Source organism: Anarrhichthys ocellatus, unplaced genomic scaffold, assembly GCF_004355925.1.
Source record: "Anarrhichthys ocellatus isolate YVR2014 unplaced genomic scaffold, GSC_Weel_1.0 scaffold10, whole genome shotgun sequence".
NCBI classification, from domain to species: Eukaryota; Metazoa; Chordata; class Actinopteri; order Perciformes; family Anarhichadidae; genus Anarrhichthys; species Anarrhichthys ocellatus.
In genome coordinates, this window is record NW_022280040.1 from 8,299,657 (window position 1) to 8,319,519 (window position 19,863).

The 19,863-nt window shown below is 41.4% G+C and overlaps 2 protein-coding genes across 3 annotated transcripts; one reads left to right on the forward strand and one right to left on the reverse strand.

The window, feature by feature from the left end:
• Positions 1–14,047: 14,047 nt before the first annotated feature.
• rbis (ribosomal biogenesis factor) lies at positions 14,048–17,083 on the reverse strand. Of its 2 annotated transcripts, none has more exons than XM_031850531.1 (4): positions 16,696–17,083; positions 15,391–15,506; positions 15,180–15,296; positions 14,048–15,083 (listed from the first exon to the last, which is right to left on the reverse strand). In XM_031850531.1, the coding sequence occupies exons 2-4, from the start codon at positions 15,499–15,501 to the stop codon at positions 15,015–15,017; spliced, it is 297 nt and encodes a 98-aa protein (XP_031706391.1). In that variant the 5' UTR covers positions 15,502–15,506; positions 16,696–17,083; the 3' UTR covers positions 14,048–15,014. The 2 variants fall into 2 exon arrangements, with proteins under 2 accessions (XP_031706391.1, XP_031706390.1); XM_031850530.1 differs by having other exon boundaries at positions 16,684–17,082.
• On the forward strand, positions 16,770–18,114 carry rad51b (RAD51 paralog B). The gene has a single exon (XM_031850529.1). It carries the CDS (start codon positions 16,908–16,910, stop codon positions 17,997–17,999), a length of 1,092 nt encoding a protein of 363 aa, XP_031706389.1. The 5' UTR covers positions 16,770–16,907; the 3' UTR covers positions 18,000–18,114.
• The last annotated feature ends 1,749 nt before the right edge of the window (positions 18,115–19,863 follow it).

The following is a 19,863-nucleotide window of genomic DNA, read 5'->3' on the forward strand; positions in this document are numbered from 1 at the left end:
AAGTCCTCCATTGAAGTAGCCTATATGCACAATGTTGCCCTGAATCAGATACAGAGAAACCTTTTATTTCTCAAACCTATCAAATGTGCTTCTTCAGAGGTTCATACACGTGTACATATTCTTTCTTGTAAAAGCTATCTCTATAGCCATGTGGAGGTGTATGGAGGTAAAAGCGTAAGCAGGGCTCATACCAAAACTGCAGTTCACAAAAAAGCAATCTTATAGTCGTATCTGCTCTGCCAAGACCAGCCATAAACAGCTGACGAATGATTCACTTCTTTATTGTACCAGTCAGGAGAGTTCATCATACTTTTCCTGACTTCTCCAGGCAAAGATGAATTTTCCTTGGTCCATTCCAGCCTCATTCCAAGCCCAAATTGGCTATTGATCTCCGTTTCTTTGTCTATTAAGGGAGAGTCTTGCATGCCAAAATCGGTCTCCGCCGAGACGGCTGCCCATATCTCAGTGCTGATTGATTCTGTGCAGGCTGTGGTTGGCCGGGCCAAGCCAAGGTTGATGGGAGAGGGGATGAGGATGATTGTCTGAGGTTGCTGTCGGCCCGGCAGTCGATGCACATGATCGGTAGAGCAGGAATCCAAATGGGCCAATCCTTTTGCCTCGTTTCTTTGGCTCGACGCTACCCGCACCCTCTGTGTTTCTGCCATCAGCTGAAAAAGGAAATGTGGACACAGAGAGGAAGGTTATTCCATTCATCCGTTTGGAGAGCCTTGATGCAATCAATACTGGCAGAGTGGAATGATGGAGCGGCGGCTTAGGCAGTGAAACGACTTAGACTGTGATATTGTAAAAGGAAGCAGAAGAAAGGAAAATACCCCTACTGCGAGCCAGTGAGAGAACAACACTCCCTTTTCACTGTGCCTTGTGCCTTTCACTGGTTTGAATGAGAGTTGATTGATTTTTTTTTTTAAAACTCCGAACTTAAAAGCTATTTTTTTTCCTGTTCAAATCCAACTAGTTTGGACACATGAAGATTTTTCCAAAAATATTTTTTAATTCTTGTACACAACACATTGATTTTTAAAAGAAGCTCCTGGTAATGTCAGGTGAAGCTGCAGTCTTAGCAGAACTCCTCCAGCTTTCACGCTCGACAACAACAACAACCTGATTAATGGTAATGAGAAGAAATCTCATCTCATTCACATTCGTGGTTGGTATTTTATTAATTTCCCGGATACAGAGCCGTGAAAAGGAATCAGCTTCAGTGTTTATTTGATGCACCAGATGATATTGTATAATAACATCAACCTTCAATTTCACTTCACCATTAAAATGTGATGTGTTTTTATCTGGCTGGTTAATGCAATATTCAATTAAAAGTCCTGTGAGGAAAGTGCCTGGTTATCTTACGTCTACCATTTTAAGAAACTTCTTACTTCTACTTCACTAAATTCACGAGGAAATATTGTACTTTTTACTCCAGTAAATTTACTCCACTTCAACAGTAATATACTACTAACACATAAATGTTTCAAAAATAATACTATACTATATGACTTATAGTATAATATACCACAAACAGATGCAGTCTTCAGCGTCATACTTTTAATGCTTTAAGAACATTTAAGTGTATTTAGTCGATAATATTAAAATCTGCATTAACAGATAAGCTGTAAATACAACATTGACATATTCGTATTTTTTATGAACTTTTAACAGAAGCCTGTTTCCACATCCAGCAGACACTTAGCAACAGCATTAGCATCCATTAGCGTTCATTTGGAGTTTCTGACCATCTGATTAATTTAAATCCAACATTAACTCTTCGTTAGCTCTGTTTTGGTCTCCACCAACTCCTGAGGGAAGTGTCTGGCTGTAGCTAGTTGGTGTTTTCTGTCTGCTGTTGAGTGTTGATTAGGTATTGTACAGTGGACTCCACCAGGAAACAACGCTCACGATAGCCATGAGATTAAATCAAAATGACAAAGTTGCGGGCCTTAAAACCAAAACAATGAGCTCAAAGGCGCCAAAACGCTGTGCAGAGTTGAGGGGATGGAACATACATATTTTGTGAACCAAAGAGTTCATTTTTCTTGTTTTAGAAGATGTTTTCTTCCCAGGTTGTACATAAGCTGCTATAAAAACGATCAATTGAAACGGTGCAATTAAAAAGCTGTCATTGCAACGTAGCCTTGCTCACGAAACACTCAGCAGGGATGAAGGACAGTTACAAAGTGACGATTGTGGAGAAAAAAAAACATGTTTTGCTACTTTGTGATTAATATTTTTTTCAAATACCACATCTAGTAAATTCTTGAACTGCAGCATTTCATCATTAAAGAATATGAATCACCAAAAATACATTAAAAGAGCACGCTGCTTTGAAAGACAAAATGTTTCTCCTGTTCCAGGTTTGGCGGCACGTCAAAGAAAGAGGTTATTTCATTCAGTGATGGCGCGTGCTTGTCGAAGCAAATGGGCCGTTTTTGAAATGCCAAGTGAAACGGTGCAACCTTTCAAAAGGTTAGGCATAACAAGGGAAGTCCTACTATACAAACCCCACTGCCTGACTAGCAGTGTGGCCCCAACACAAGATGAACCTCCCTGCAAACTGACCGAAAGATAATAAAGACATCACGACGGGAGCCGATCATGAATCGAGTCAGGCGAGTCTTAATCGTAATGACAATATTAATGTCTGCTCCAAAGTATCAATAAATCATGAGTTGCACTGAGGGTGGCTGCTGAATTTAAATTTTATCTCCATGCATAATTAGATTTGCCAAACAGCTGCTCAGAGTAATGTGGAGGAGTTTATGGGAAGGTGATGGAGTGAGCTACACAGGATCCAACGAGGGAGGAGGAATCCGAGACACGGCCGATGAGAATGTCTGGAATACCGGTCCGATTTAATGACTTTTTAAATTAAAGGATGTGGTGTGATCGATTCGAGGCCCACTACGTGTGAAGCGGCTGCTGTTTGAAATGAGGTGGGATTAACCGCTGTAGTTGGAATAACTGAATACTGCAGTTCAAATACTCGTATTACCCCCTCCGATTTCAAAACAAACACAGCTGCGATCACTTTGCGGTGTCACGGTGGGGATAATGAGGTTTGTTTTCAACGTTTCCAACGCTGTGCTGCCGTGTTTGCTAAGCACCTAGTGGAGAAATCAATTGATGAGTAGGATCAAGTTTAGCAAATGGCTCATTCTACAAAAACAGTGGCAGTACTGTCACGTTTGCATACACCAAAATACTTAAAATTAAATATTACATTTTAAAAAAGTGATATTATATTTCGTACTCTTTGTCAGGCATGGCAAAATGAAGTGCTGCTGAAAAGCAAAGATTGTCCAGGCAGTGGAGAGATGCAGACCCTACATGTCTTGCCTTGTTTCTAGCTTCAGCTGTTTTTGGCATAAACCGTCTCTCAGAGGAACCTACTGTACACTATCTGCATCAAACAGCAGACAAACAAAGTTAGCACATTGCTAACTGGAGAGCAAAATACTGCGAGAAGGGAATATTCAATTTACTGTGACCAGAAACACTTTATACTGCTCCTGCTGGATGTCTGAATAGGCAACTGTTTGCTGACATGTTCACCTAAACAACTTTATAAAGGTGACGGTGTTGTGTTTACAGTTTGTGCCCCCAAGATGGAGGTTTCTGCCAACGATTTTTTGAAGCCTTGAGTTCAGCGATTTTGCCGTCGCCATCTTGGATTATGGCTGTCGCCATGTTGTTGTTTTTTGCAACCAATGAACAGAATTTACCATATTTGAATGTGGAGGAGTGACGTATATGTATACGGCTCTGGTGGCGACAGCGACCTGTCAATCAAAGTAAGCCCGCCCTAAAGCATCCCCTGCTTTATGGTCTGTTTGACTCTAAACGGATCATAATTTACTAAATGAACATCATGCTGTATTGAAGAAGACTTGGAACTAGAGATTGAGACCATAAACTCATGTTTACAATGTTTACTGAGGTAATAAATCAAGAGAGAAGTAGAGTCATTTTCTCATAGTAAGTCATTTGTTTATGAAATTATCTAATACCTTTACACACCCGATCCTCGTTTATGATACTGTTTTCTTTACATTCCAGACATAAGAACTTAAATATTTAATTGTTTTTCAAATAATTCATTGTGTTGGAAAATGGCTTCTTAATGTCCTGTTTACAAAGATATTGCACCACCGTCAACTTCATTCAAAATCCAATCGTGAGAGTCCACATGTCAATACGTTGTGTGAAAAGATGCCACATTGCGAATCTCACTGCATACAATTGTGTCCATGAGGTCATTAACAGCAGAGACGTTGCCAAATTGAAAAAGGAACACAGATGGGTTTTCGCACAGTTCATTACATAGATTTCCTTCTGAGAACACGATTGTGTTGGGACATACAGTGTGTGTGCATCGATGAGTCACGCGCTGTATGGGCAACAACAACTGTGCTCTGAAGACCATCGACGGACCGCTGGGAAGCAGAGAGAGTGCTCTCTTTCTTATTGTTGCATGTTCACTTCAAATCACATTCACGAGGCAATTTGTCTGACTTAAGATTAGATTTTAGAAGAAATGGTGCATAGTTATAAAATCATTTCACGACAGGTTAATAGCAGACCACCTCAAGGTGTCACTCAGAGAGAACCAGCACATTCTGATGTAGCATTTCAAAATTAAAGCTCTTCAAAATCTCATTCATGAGCTAATTTGTCTAATTTCAGATTAGATTTATTATTTATTCCTTTATGAAAACCATATAAAAGATGAACATAAAATGTCAATATTTCAGTTACAATAGTGAACTGAAAATGTAGAATGCAGTTACTTTCTTTTTGCTGTTTCACTATATATAATATTGAACAATATTGTTGTGCATTATTGTCAGCAATCACTTCAAATGTGTATTTTACAAGGTATTAAAAATCACATTTAAAATGGAACACAGCATGAAGAACAAGCATTCACAGAAAGTATTCAGACAACTATTTCATATTTCATTTGAGCCTTATGCTTATACTGTTTAAATTAATTTCCCCTCTCGTCACTCTTCACTCAATACCACATAATGAGAAAGTAAAAGAATCAAATTTATTAAGAGGAAAGAAACTTAATATTCAGTTCAGGGGCCTCTTGTTTCTCCTGATCCTCTTTGTTTTGTCTACACCTTGACGAGAGTTATCCTGTTCATTTCAATTGATTCAACTGATTAGATGTGCTTTGGAAAGACACACACTTGTCTACATAAGTGTGACATGAGAGTCGCTTGATGGAAAACATGTATTTAAACAAGTCTTGCACAAGGCTGCAGCATAACAAAATGTGATGAAGTGAAGAGAACACTTTGAATGCAGTTTTACCTTTTAAAACATTCCACCAAAAACTGACCCCATTCTGAATGAATGTCAGCTTCCATTTAGAGAATAAAAATAAATTCCCCATAAAACAGTCTGCTGCAGGGTAAAGATTGACGTAGATTAACAGTTTAAACTCATCGAGAGTCGTGTTGAAAGGTAATAATGAATACGACAGAAGGTCATTCTGATATTTGGTAATGAAGTCATGACGTAGATTACACTAAAGAATACACTTTATTGTACATGAAAATGTTCCCTCAATACTCCTTTTCCCCAACATGGAGAAGTCTAACCCTCAGGAGTTACAGCTTCGGAGCTGATGGAGAGGAACACGGAAATGTCAGCTGAATCCTTCTTTACTTTTCTTTCTGTCACTCAAAGATTCTCCCTTAATCTAAACATGTATTGTAGAGCATTATGTTTAGCTACTTCTGCTATCAGTCAGTGTGAAAATCGAAGGGATAAAATCAATATTTTGGAGGGAATGAGCTGTCATTTTTTCCATGTCGCCCCACTCTGCAGCTGAAACATGTGTTTGTTGTTCGGCTAATCAAACTTTTAAGGTCTTTAAAGCTAAACTCTCCAGCTGACGAGTGTCGATTGACAAAGACGTTCCACCCACTTGACCTCACAGTTGGAGCTGAGTGAATAGGGACTTTCAGGTTCTCCGATATGCTTTCAAGTACTGTCCTTCAGCTAATGCAAGCACAATCAATGTCTCTAGTTTCAATACAGTGCTGGTAGGAAAGGAGTGTAACCGGTAGCTTATTGAAGGAACATTCATCTAACTTCGAGCTGTCAAACACTAAATCTACTAATGGTGATTATTTAAATCTGCACAAATCAATATCTTTATTTTAACAATAGATCAAAAGACGACAGATTTTATAAAAAGGGGTCGCTTGTGTTTCTCTCAGCTCTACAGAGCATTTTAGTGTAATTAAGCTCATTGTTTTGGTTTTATGGTGCTCATCCTTATTGTTTTTATTCACTCTCATCAAACCCGCTAAAAGCCCACAATATCCTACCGTCTCAGCATAAAACAGCAGAGCTGGTGAACCAGGATTTTAAATCTCGCTCGTCGAGGCAAACATCACCCAGCCGAGCCTGACACTTCTGTAAAACAGTGACAGCAACACACACTCGATGTCATTGCAGTTATTAGCCATAAACCCTTTACAAAAAAAGGAAATTCCTATTTTTGGTTGAGAGGTTGAAAAGCAGCAATCACTTCTCAAGTATCGCCTGCCAATCAAACGATGTGTGCAGTATTGTGCAATCTCCCCTCGATTTTTCTGCCGACGGATAACTGCTCGCGCTCCTCTTCTATTTATTCCACACAAACAATGCTGCTGCTTCTGGTAACATAAGAAGAAATACTTCCTGTGGACTTTTCCCAGAAAAGATCCACCCAACAGCAAGTATACAAGCTACACGAACAGGAAGCCTGACATGTATTAACAGGATGTGGTGTGATGTCTTATTGTATTTGAGGATATTGTGAAGGTTTCTTTAATTAAAGGCATTAATTCCATTCCAAAAACTGACCGACAGCATGAATTATTGGGCGACTCATGTGGTGGAAAATTTCTAGGTTAATCGGGAGAAGAGAGTTTTTGTTCACAAATCAATAATGAAGTCATCAGAAGATTCAAAGTTGTCTTTTTCCATTTATTCTCTTGCAAGAGGGAAGAAAGCACAGCAACTACGTATTCAGTAGACTGTGTGAATGCTTCGACTAAGTATCAGACACCACATCATTTTTATGCAGACAGAGGTTCACGCCTTTACAACTTCAGATAATGTGTCAAAAGGGGAGTATGGTATTTCACACACAGGCTGTCTGTTTCTGCGGACATTCAGTTCTGGAGTCAAGGTCTCTCTGTGTCTTCTTCTTAAGACAAAGACACAGTGTCTCTTCACTTCTCACCCTTGTGGGAAAAGATAACAAGACACCTGGATACAAAACTAATTAAAATCATCTGCAAAACTGCTGTTCTGTGTCTGCCTGTGTTCCTCACTTTCAGTTGTACATTCTCTAAAATTTCACATGATACTATAACATATTTTCCCACTACACTCATTAAAGCGAAACTACAGTTTAATACAAAATAGGATTAATTTCCAAAGCTCATGTCATTGGTTCTTTCAGTTATGGTAATGTTTTGTTGACATCTCCTTACACCATGACGTCACCAGAGGACAGGCCCAATGCCCTATTACTGGGATCAGCTTACTAACGTAATGGTTCTTTCTTGGCCCATGCTTCCAACAATCTTCATGTTAATCGGGTCAGTAGTTTTTCCATCCTGATGACAAACAAACAAACCGAACCGAAAACGTCACCTCCTTGGTGGTAGGTGTTTTGGTTCAGATACGTATGTCGAGATTCAACTTATCGGTGGTTTGAAGAAAGATACAATGCTAATGTTTTATTATCATAGTGGATCAAAAGATAAGAAAACAAAACCCTATATGTAAGTCTAAATCCTTAAATGTCTTAGCATTAAATAGACACATTAAATCCTTCTAAACACTGCCAGAAAAAAAGTGTTATTCTTTCATGTTGCAAGTCTTACATCCTTCAGGGTATTGGAACATGACCAAAAATGCAACATAACTACAAAATGTACAATCCTGGCACTGGGACTCGTGGGCTACAGAGGGAGCTGCACCACCTCCCCTCCAGCCTCCACATTGTCTTCCTCACTCCTCCTCCCCACTGCTCCTGAGGAGCCTCAGCTCCTCCACCTCCTGGATCCCCGACGGTCCGCTGTCCTGTTTACCCCGGTCGGCAAAAGCAGAGTCTCCTTCTCTTCCACTGAGACTTCCTCTCATCAACAAGCGCATCACGTGCGCCCCTTTCTCTCCTGAATCACGGCCCTCGCTCCCTCGTTGCTCTCCTCTGCTAACGCTGAAAATGGTTCCGCCTTACAACGGAAATGTACGTACATTTTTGCTGAGCATGCATACTCTTATCCAGCACTCTTTACATTCACACACTTATTTACACTCCTTATAGTAGCTACTATAGTTCTCCACCGCCTGCCATTGAAAACCTCCAACAACTGGGACTCGCTGTGCTCGAGGGAAACTTCCACAGCAGCTGTTTTAGAAAAGGAACATCACAACAAAAGGTCCAGGCGCATCATTGTTCAGCAGCGTGGAGAAAGTCATCAAACCTTGAACAAACCGAAAACATCGGTTAAAAACAAGGTGACCGTCAAAGACGAGTGGGATTTGAAATAAAAGTTTGCAGCACCGACTTTGCAATTCAAACGATGAAACAACTTTTCATAAACGTTGTGAGAGAAAACAAACACCGAGTAAGATAATATTTCACTACGTCTTGTCAACACAGTCGAGCCACGTGTTTACTCTTAAGATCTTGTTTGACACATTAAAAAAAGCAATCTGCCAGCCAGGGAAAATACTTCCATGTTTATACTTTCAAATGTCTACATCTTGAAAATCTAAATGCTTTAAAGACATTAAAAACTTGGTTTTAAATATTTCTCTGTAACATCAAACATTCATGACTAAAGATCGACAATTAAAGTTGAATTTTAGGGAAAAACACCCTCAGTTAGTATTCATGAAGGGTTTAACTTTCTCGACGACTTTCTACAGTCGTTTATTTTCGCCCTTTCTGCCTCTCTTTCCAACCACATTCCCACTTACCAAACCCCCAAATCTTTATCATAGTCCTTCTCCAACTGTCCAACAGATGCCGTCGCCCTGTCCTCATCCTGGTCACCTGACTCACATCCTCCTGCTCAGCTGTGTCCCGTTTCCCCACTCAGTTGCCAGTTTGTCAGTGTTGCTTTGTGCCTTTGCTCTCCAGCCATCTGAACCTGAGACTTCTTCGATAAATCACTCCCTCGCCACCGCCCGCCTGACACTCAGTTAATGTGCTTCATCAGGACCGTGGCTGCTGATTGATCAGATTGGACTGACAGTGGCGGCAACACAAGAAGACAACCCCACAACCATCACCAGGCGTTGGTTCAAATGTAGTAGAAAGTATCACAGCTTCCATTTCAAACCAGTACAAAAACACATACACAAAAAAATCTCTCCTTTGAAATTAAACTAATTAAAGATTATACATTAAAGCTCTCAGTACCTGCATACAATGCCCACCACACAGTGTTAGATTTGCTCATCTGCAAACCAATGTGTCGGCCAATCTGTGAAATATAGTCTCACAAAGTCCTATATGTTTGTTTAATATGTCCAAGCCATATATGAGGTAGTGATTAAAAATTAATAATCTCTGGATAACCTTGGATGTGAGACATTCTGCACGCTTTCGCTTTTGCTGCAGACGTGTATTTTGTGTCAATTTAAAACCACAAGGTTTTTCTGGCGACTGCACGGATTCCATCGGTGCGGTAAACAGAGCTGCACTGTGGTTGCACCGCGTTCTCCTCGTCGGTGTACGTATGAGTGCATGTGTTTGTGCTCATTTGCGTGTGAAAAACAAAGAGACAGTGACACGGAGGCAGGCAGAAATAAGTGGGCTGTGTTTTGTAGACGGTGACATCCGATCGGGGAGGAGGGGATGAACAGATGTACTTTGTTCATGTCTCTGACAGGTGTACCAGAAATCTCTCTCTCTCCACTTTCTCTGACAAGCCAGCCTGCACTCTCCTCCAGATCTCCTGTCCCTCAGCCACTAACCAGACCCGCAGGTGGGACCTCACCGGCGACTCCAGCAACGTGCCCGGGATCCTTAAGAAGGCAACTCGGTGTGTGCTGTGTTCTCTCAAGTGTAAAGCCTATTTCATTCCCTACAAGCCCAACAGCTTGCAGTGGCTTGACGCTCGGGTGGTTTGTTGCAGATGGAGAAAAGAAAAGAGCTGCAGAGGCTTGGGTTTGTTTGTTCTGGCATCTGGTTGGGATCCAGATTTGGTTTGTGTCGTGGACTTGACGGGGTTCTTGACTCAGAGGAGAATTCTGTTCTGTGGTAGAGGCCCATTAGGTAACAAAAAACACTCGTGAGGTTTAGGAAAAGAGCGTGGTTGATGGGAACTTCACTGACTAACGACTCACAAGAGCCACGTGACTAACTCACATTACTAACGACTGATGTGACAAAATGTCAACTTCACTTTTATACGTGCTCACCCTGCGGTTCCCCCTCAGGTAAAACACTGTTAGCTCTGTCAGCACTGTTGCATAAGTTTGCACTGTTAGCACTGTAAGCTGTCACCAGTTTGAGAGCTGTGGAGAGGCAAAAGACAAACTAACAATGTCGTATTGAGCACCTTTTTAAAATTCAATAAAGTTTCACATGAGCCAGGTCTTGGTGATTTGCAGCTGAGTAGGCATTTAGGTTAAGCTTTATTAACTTTGATGAAGAGTGATGTTTTTCTTGGGGGATGTTCTATTTGCATATGGAAATTGTTAACTTCTACATGTGGCAGGTACATTTTGAACCCAGACATCTGAAAACGTTTTCCTTTCAACCAATTTAGCTCAGTTTGGAACTGGACACGTTGACGTCTTCTCACCTCTGAAACAAACTCAAATGTAGTATCACCAGATTTAAAACAGCAAATCTGTCAATCTAATGTTAGTTGCTGAATTTTTTCCCGAGGCAAATATCCAGCAGGTATTGGGGTTGGATCTGTCGAGTCTCCAAAATTCTGTTTCTTCTCTGACCTTGATGCAAAGATGGCAGAATGCCAAATTCCCTGTGTTTCTAAGGATAAAGGAGATGGGGAAAAGAACAGCAAATCAGCGCTCCTTGCCGACATTAAGATAATTCAGACTATTCAAATTGTGGCTGGCACTTAAATACTTTAACTCAGCGAGGAGCCCTATTAATCAAGACTTCTTCACCTTTACCCTAGGTGTTAACCGCACTATAACAAGCTTAATCACAACTGTTGCAAAAACACTTGAAAAATGAGAATAAAAGCTTGATTTGTTCCATAATATTTCTCTAACTGGAGTCCCAAGATGGTAAAGGGATTAAGATCGGATTGAGGATCAAGAACCATGAAACCTTTTCAGATTTAACATAAATAGCATCACAATGCTAACTTAACTCCATAAGTCAGTCAGGGATGCTGTAGGTGTGTCTGTGGAATAATACCACATGGGTTTGATCTGACCTTCGGAGGGACAGACTATCCATCAAACAGCAAATCACACTGAGGGCACAGTAGCAGCCCAAAAAGAATCCCTGACTTCAAATCTGAAGATTGAAGCCAAATATACAGATTCACATGAGATAAGTCTGCAGGCGTGAGAGCGTGAGGGGAATTTTTGAACATTGCGCAACTGGACTCTGGTCTGAGGAGCAAACTTTAATCATAATTTGAATCTTGGCTGTCTGACTTGTTGGCAAAATGCCTTCAAATACATTAAAGGGAGATTACTGGAGGAGAAGGCATCCGTTTTTTAAAGAGATTATGTTGAAATAAAGTTGAACTTTTATAACGTATATCCTATTCAGGCAGATTCATCAGATGTTGATCCTATGCTGTGACACATTACTGTCATGTCGAGATGACTTTTCACATTTCATGTTGACTAATACTTTAATTTTGACCTTTTAAAAACGATAATTGCACATTGCTCATTTCTTTCTAAATCAAGGCAGCTTTGCTTTGAATGGTTCACCGTGTTCTCTTTAGACAAGACCAAGCCTTCAGAGAAGCATCAGTCATTCAAAAGCACATTTCATTAAGGCATTAGCCATGACCATGTACGTCTTTGCTACCTACAGCATTCATATTTATATTATCTTTTAAAAAGTCAAATAGGAGTATATCACTAGTAAGGCTTTAAAACACGCTGACGCCTGGGTTGTCACAACTGCTGCGATCTGAAATGGCTGTGAAAAGCAAATCTGCATCGGCAAACACACACACACACACACACACACACACACACACACACACACACACAGTATCTGTCTCTCTTGCACAGACAAACAGCGATTCTTATTTCTATCACAGGGAGAAGTGCAGGTGGTGTAACCTTTTGCTGCTAGTCCTGTTAGAGAGAAAAACCCAGCTGTGTGGTGGGAATGACATACTGCAAATAGGCCTTCAGCTTCGTATTGGCATTCATGGAGCCTAACACACTCACACACACACACACACACAAACAGCTACACTTCCTCGCTTGTCACCATGCATATTGTTAAGCCCATCCAGAGCACCATCTTGTGGACATTTCCAGCACTGGCGGTTGTCTAAAATGTCACTTTTGATTACATCCAATTAAGCAACCGTCTAATGACGTCCAATCAAAAGAGCCTGGGAGGTGCTTTTCCTCACCAGACACAATTTTAATTATGAATCTAATTTCTGAAAATCAATTCTCTGTTAGAAAATATAGCATCATTGGCGTTGTCCGTCTCTCCTTGGCATTTTATATATCGATGCTTCTTAAGTTTGAAGTTGGATCAAAGGAAAATGCTTTAAAGCAACAAGCAGAACTATGTAGCGTTTTTTTTGTTTTTTGCATGACTAACAGCGACAAAAAAGACTCTTTGGCTGATGAACACACAAACACCGCCTCACCCCCTCGACACAGATCCAACCACCCCCCTTCCAGCTCGAGTACATCACATTCAAAATTCAATGTGTGGATGATATCCGTCTCCCCGGGGGGTGTAGCGATGCAGCCCCACAGCCTGTGCTGCGGTGCAGCCATCTGCATCGCAGTGGGGAGCACCGGACACCTTAATAATGCATCTGCTACACTCTCCTCGCCCGTCGTTTCCAGCTGAAAACCTTCCCCTCCCGATTAGAAATGAACGTCTCTGCCCTAAAGGCGTGGATCTAATGCATTGCAGGACACATCTTTTCATATTTTCTTTATTTCCTGTGATTCTGCTGTCGTTCTTTGTAACTTTTATTGACGCCAAAAGGGCTTTGCTTTCAGTATCAGCATCCTGCTTCGACCAGTTTACATCTTTGAAGATGCTCTAATCAATATTTTTATATTAACAAATGATCAAATTGCTGCTTTTGATGTGAAAGAACAGTTCCCCCTTAGCTTTACGTAGTTTTGGTTTTATGGATCAAAGCTTTAATGTATTGGTTCCCTCTCGTCAGCATTGATTGCATGCACAACAGGCAGCTGTTTTCACCATCAAATGGCATAGCGGAGAATTTAGCAGGTAAAGAGTCAGATATTTCCCACAGGAGCTGCTGGAGACTAAAAACAAGTCAGGGGAACACAAACATGACTCCAAATAAGTGATACATGTTGCTCCCTGACTGCTGGATGTAGAAACACAACTGTTTCCTAACAAGTTCATCGTATCGTCTTAAAATCTACCTCCACTGGACAATATAAGAAATCTTTATTTTAGCCATCCGCACCTTGAGAATCTCCTTCTTAGCTTATTTATGTCATGGTTTGGTTTGTTTACAGGCCTCACTCCTGCTCTCACCTTGCTCCAATGTATTGACCAGCTAACTCAAAGGTCGCCATGAAGACAAGCAATCAGCTGGGCTCTGGTACACACATGACCTCTGATGCCGATACCGGCCCGCTGCTCGAGCCGAAAAAATCTATATTTCACCTTCAGGCGCAGTCCGAATAGAAATGAGAGTGTGAAGCCCTGAAATCGATGGCTTGGATACCAGAAACACCTGTGCAGTGTGATTCAGTTCAGCACGGCAACTCCACAAACTACAACCTCAAAATGAGTTCAGTCAACACCTCTCTGAAACAAAACACAGCGTTGAACATTTTACTTTTTAATTATGTTGGTGGAATTCTCATTTAAATTCTGGTTTTGTAAACTTCTGCATAAAGTTTGAATGATTTCCACGAGGACAACCCGCTCTGAAGCAAACACTTTCATCACTACAAACAGCAGTCACAATGATCTCCTCTGTGGCTTCATTTACTGTAAATCAGGAGCATGAAAAGCATGAGAATAAAAGGTGTGAAGCCTTGAACTGCTTTGCCAAAAAAGAAAACAAATGAAAAAAGATAATATGATGAAGTGCACATTTTGAAAATGTTCGCATTTAATTGCATTCCACATTCAAGAGGATGAAACAAAAGGCACCCATATCAAGACTTAAGAAAATAAAGTACAGATAAAACAATTAGTCAATCAACAGGAAATTAATGAGCAACTATTTTGTTAATTGGTTAATAAGTTCAGGCACCGTCCAAACAAAAAAAGCCAAATATCTGATTCCATTCTCTCAAATGTGGAGTTTTGCGGATGTTTTTATTATATATGATAGTGAACGGTTTGTTTTGGACTGTGGGTTTTTGGTTATAGTGGGCATTTCTCACATCATTAATTAATCAAAGACATAATCAGCAGATTAATCTATCAGGAAAATAATCATTAGCTGCAGCCCAGAGAAAGCAAACATGTCTACACAAAATAATATCAATTAATAACAATAAGAAATCTCCTTTGTTGCTGAAACATCACAATTAACACCGAGCACAAGTCTGTTAATTGATTACATTTCTTTGCACTGAATATACAGAATGTTTAAATTACACACACAAGGTTTTCCTAACATGCAATGACCGTAACCTCTATTCATTCTCAGCTCATCTGCAGTCCTCATTCTGACATATTGGACGTAAGCTGACTTTGTTTTTTCATATGTCCAACACAGAGAGACGCACAAACAGCTGGTCAGCGTGTTTGTCCTCAGACTTCATGACCGTTTCATGGTCCATTATAGCTGAGAGAAGAGTTGAGCAGCACCGTCAACGTTTACAGATTCCTTTGGTGGCTCTCTGACAACCTAAAGACAAAAGAAACCACATTAGCATTACAAACATTAAGAGGAGTACAATGCTGGAGGATAAATACAAGTTTTAATTCTTCTTTACACCCCTACCTTTGTCTGTTTCTTTGGTTCGGGATCAACAGACTTGGAAATGCTCTTAACATCCCTCTGGACTTCTGTAAAGACTTGATTGAGTTTCTCCACTTTCTCATTCTTCACTGCATTGATCTGTGAATCCACAAATTAGTTTGCAGCAAACACTACATACAAATGAGAATATCAAATATATGCAAGACAGAAAACAACAACAAAGAGATCTTACGTGTTTGAGCGTCGTCTTCACAGGTTTCGCTCTGTTCTTGTGCTTCAAGTGCTTGGTTTCCACTCGAAAGACGTTCTTCTGTTTCTTCCCCTTTGGTTTATTCTTCCCCATGTTACCTGAGGAGAGAACACCAATTAGCTTGGATCGGCTCACGGGAGGGATTTCATTTCTAGGTTTAATCCTTACTGCAGTGTTTGCCTGCTCTTAAGTGGTGGTTTACACATTACAGGCTCACTGAAAAAAGACAGATGTTGAGATTGCTCCAGATTCTCCACATGCCTCGTACACCCAGCAGCCACTTGATTATCAACGCCTCCGTTCATGCCTAAAACTTGAACAAGGTCAAGAGGTTCAGATGAATAAGCTTCATTTATGATTCTGAAATGCTGCATGAATTGAGGCCAAACGCACCGATTCGGGCATTTTCCAATTTTTCAGCTGATTTCATGCACAACAGGCTCGACTTTTACAAAGAGTTGAAGCAAAAACAAAACAAACCGTCACCACGGTTGTCTAAAATAAGTAAAAGATAAAGAAAAGCACCTTCCAAGTGAATCTAATGCACTGGCAGGAGAAGCAGAAATGACAATAATCCTTTTACAAATGGCCTACCAACATATAAGAAATAGTATTGTTAACTTGCCAAAATACAGTCACGTGGATTGTAGGAGAGGATCGTAACAAAGTACCCAAGTACAATATTAGAGTATTTGAATATTTGCATGTAATGCAACTTTATACTTTTACTGCATTACATTTATTTGACAGTGTTAGTTATTGGTTCTCAGGATATAAATATAAATCAACTATTGGATTATGGCACATTATTATGTTGTATGTATTAAGCTATTCAGCAGTCTGTAAATTAATTAAAATTAGCTCCACCTTTACCAGCTTCCACGTGAAAGCAATGAACACATTAATGCATTCATAATTGGAATTAAAAAATATAATACTTTTCTGAAAAGGGTCGCAGTATGAGTGCTCTTAGTTTGGTACTTAAGTATATTTTGATGCTCATGCTTTTGTACTTTGAGTAAGTATTTGAATGGAAGACTTTTACTAGAGTATTTTTCCACACATTTAAACATTTAAAATGAACATTCAACTGTATACATATCCCTCTGGATAAGCAGTTCAAATATAGGTTAACACGGATGTTGTTGCCAGCTAGTTGCCAACACTGTACATGTGTCGCATGAGATATTTTTGTCATTTTCTCATGATGTTGATTAAATTTAACAAACGGGATATAAAAGGGTGTTCATAGCTTAACGATTCAGCCGTAAATACCTAAAAACAAACCGTATTTCAGGAGCTGCTCGTCGCTGTTGATATCCTCACGTGTTAGCTGCTGCGAACGTTCTTTCCTTGTTACGTCATCTGCGTGCGACGGCTGTTGTTGTCAAAGATGGCGAAGAAGAAGAACCGAGAAGAACACGACCGGGGCAAGCGGGTTTTTTCATGTCGTTATCGTGTTAAAGCAGTTGATGGAGACACGGTGAGAAGACGCCAACATGGCGACTAGAAAGCTGAATCGAGCCGGCGTCTCAGACGACGTGTGTGAGCAACTCAAGCGGCATCAAATAGAAAGTTGTAAGGACCTGTTGTCTCTGAGTCCTGTTGAGGTGATGAGTGTCGCGGAGCTGAGCTACCGGAGAGCTTCGGAGCTGCTGCAGTTGGTGAGCAGAGCCGTCGCACCGCCTGTCACCACGGCTCTGGAGCTGTGGAGGCAACACTCCTGCTTCTCCACGTCGTTGCCCGCTCTGGACAGACTGCTGGGGGGCGGTCTGCACCGTGGGACCCTCACAGAGGTGACGGGGCCCTCCGGCTGTGGGAAGACCCAGATGTGTTTGATGCTGAGCGTCTTGGCCACTCTGCCAAAGAGCCAGGGCGGCCTGGACAGCGGTGTGATCTACATAGACACAGAGTCCGCTTTCTCTGCTAAGAGGCTGGTGGAGATCGCACAGAGCCGGTTCCCAGACCACTTCGGCTGCAGGGAGAGAGCCCTGCAGATGGCCGGGCGGGTGCACATCTTCAGGGAGCTCACCTGTCAAAATGTCCTCAACAGACTGGACAGACTGGAAGAGGACATCATCTCGACCGGAGCGGGTCTCATCATCCTGGACTCCGTGGCCTCAGTGGTGAGAAAGGAGTTTGACACGACGTTGCCCGGGAACCTGATTCACCGCAGCAACATGCTGGGCCGCGAGGCCTCCACCCTCAAGTACCTGGCCCACCAGTTCAACATACCTGTGGTTCTCACCAACCAGATCACAACTCACCTGGGGGGTCAAGGATCGGAGGGGGGTTCAGGGTTCGTGACAGCGGCTCTGGGGAACACGTGGAGTCACAGTGTCAACACACGTCTTATTGTCCAGTATGTGGACGCACGCCAGCGACAGATACTGATCGCCAAGTCGCCCGTGGCTCCGTTTGCTGTGCTGAACTACACCATTGAGAAGCAGGGCATCTGTATGGATGGAGAGGATGGTCAGGGGGCCTTGTATGAGGGCACAGATCCGGGCCTCCAACCAATCAGGGTGCAGACGGAATTCAACTACAACCAGACCGAAGCTATGGACCAGACTGAACAAACACAGCAATGACTCTCCTGTGTGTGTGTGTGTGTGTGGTGTGTGTGTGTGTGTGTGTGTGTGTGTGTGTGTGTGTGTGTGGGGCCAGAGTGTGACACGGTTACTTTATTAAAGCCAATACATCATTTCACCTGACTTGTTTCATCCTCACTCATCACAGACTGATGACAAAAGTTTATATCTAGCACCATATTTTTTGCCAATTGCCCTACTCCTAGAATTCCGAGCTGTAAGAAGTACTTAGATATTTCACTTAAGCAAAAGTAGTACAACTGTGTAGAAATACAAGTAAAAGTCCTGCATTCAAAATCTTACTTACAGCTACTAGAAACTTTCATTTTGTGTTGATGTTGGCGGCCCTTGTGGACTAAAGCACCAGAGTCCCATTTTACTGCAGCAGGGTCTGACAGTCCGCCTCATGCAGTCCTGGTTCTGGTTCTCCCGTGCCTCCCTTCCTTCCAGCGGGCCCAGCAATACGGCCTGGGCCTCCAGCAGCGTGGTGTCGGTGTCGGCTTCCAGCGGGGACCAGGCGGAGCAGCGAGGCGATGCTCGGCTCCTGGCCGGAGGAAGAGACTCTGCTGCCGGCTGATTATATTTTGTGTTCTGTTAAGTAACTAAAGCTGTCAGAAGAATTTAGTGAAGTATTTCCCTCTGAAATGTAGCAGAGTAGAAGTATAACGTAACAATAAAATCGTACTTACAGTACTTCAGTAAATGTACTTAGATTTAGAAGTTAATTTTGGAGAAATTGCAACACTGTTTCTTAAACCCGACCCTTAAAATGTCCTAAATTAAATTATAGAATACTTTTGTTCCAGTTTATTTATCTGTCAAAGCTGCATGGTGGGAGAAGAAAGACAAAACCCCTATAGTTTCATTAGCCAACAGCAGGTGGCGCCATACTACCATCACCGCAGTGTTCATACAGGCTGAATGATTTCCTGATGAACGGAGCTGTCGTTGCACACTGAGCTACTGGCCACTAGGCTGCAATCAAACTGCTAATTGAAATTTGGGAAGACACGTCAACAATAAAACGACAAAAAGATTCCTCACCGAGACAATTTATTACTTCATCATTTTTGTTTCTCCATACTTGTTGCATGTCAGTGGCATGTATAGGTTAGTAATATGTGATGATAATGTTGCCAGTTAATTCTGTATCAGTTAAAACTGAGCCGTCCTCTCTGCTGCAGCACCATCACTGATAGACACATTATGTGCAGAAGGTCTCCGGTGTTTCTTATCGGTCTCTCTGAGCTTTGCAAGAACCAGATAACTCCTCAACGAAACCTATGGTTCCAAACACACAAGTTATACATATATTTTTAAACGTGTGTATAATTTAGAAATAAATAACGAAAGCAAACTCTTTGTTTAATCAAAATCCATAAACAACAATGTTGAAGCCAAACAACCATCGTTTCAATTGTTACAGTTTTATTACTTTATTAAGATTCTAGTCCATGTTTGTTAATAATTTATACTGATTTCGTTTGCATTCCCTCGATGATCCAACAAGTAACATCTGTGCGTATGTATATGCCATATTAACATATGACCACTTGAGGCCTATCTACCTTGCACTTTTACGTCTTTGCGTCGTAGTATTTTATTAGTATATTTCCGCAGCCATTCTTTACGCCTCAGCTGTAGCCAACGCTCAGTTTGAAGGTGACACATATGCTGCATGCTGTCGCGTAATTCCGTTACTTCCTGACACGACACGTAAATTAAACCCGTTAGATGAGAGGCTAGAACGCGCTCGGCATTTTACGCATGGAATACTATCCAGCTCAGCTGCCGCTTGCTAGTGAGGACTCTTCACCACCGCAGAGAGAGAGGGAGAGATAGAGAGGAGGGGGGAGAAAGAGAG

Coding starts and splice junctions, on each gene's coding strand:
- rbis (XM_031850531.1), bottom strand. CDS start 15,501: ATGGGGAAGAATAAACCAAAGGGGAAGAAACAGAAGAACGTCTTTCGA. Junction 15,297..15,390: donor TGAAGACGACGCTCAAACAC/GTAAGATCTCTT, acceptor GTGGATTCACAG/ATCAATGCAGTGAAGAATGA. Junction 15,084..15,179: donor AACCAAAGAAACAGACAAAG/GTAGGGGTGTAA, acceptor TTTTGTCTTTAG/GTTGTCAGAGAGCCACCAAA.
- rad51b (XM_031850529.1), top strand. CDS start 16,908: ATGGCGACTAGAAAGCTGAATCGAGCCGGCGTCTCAGACGACGTGTGT.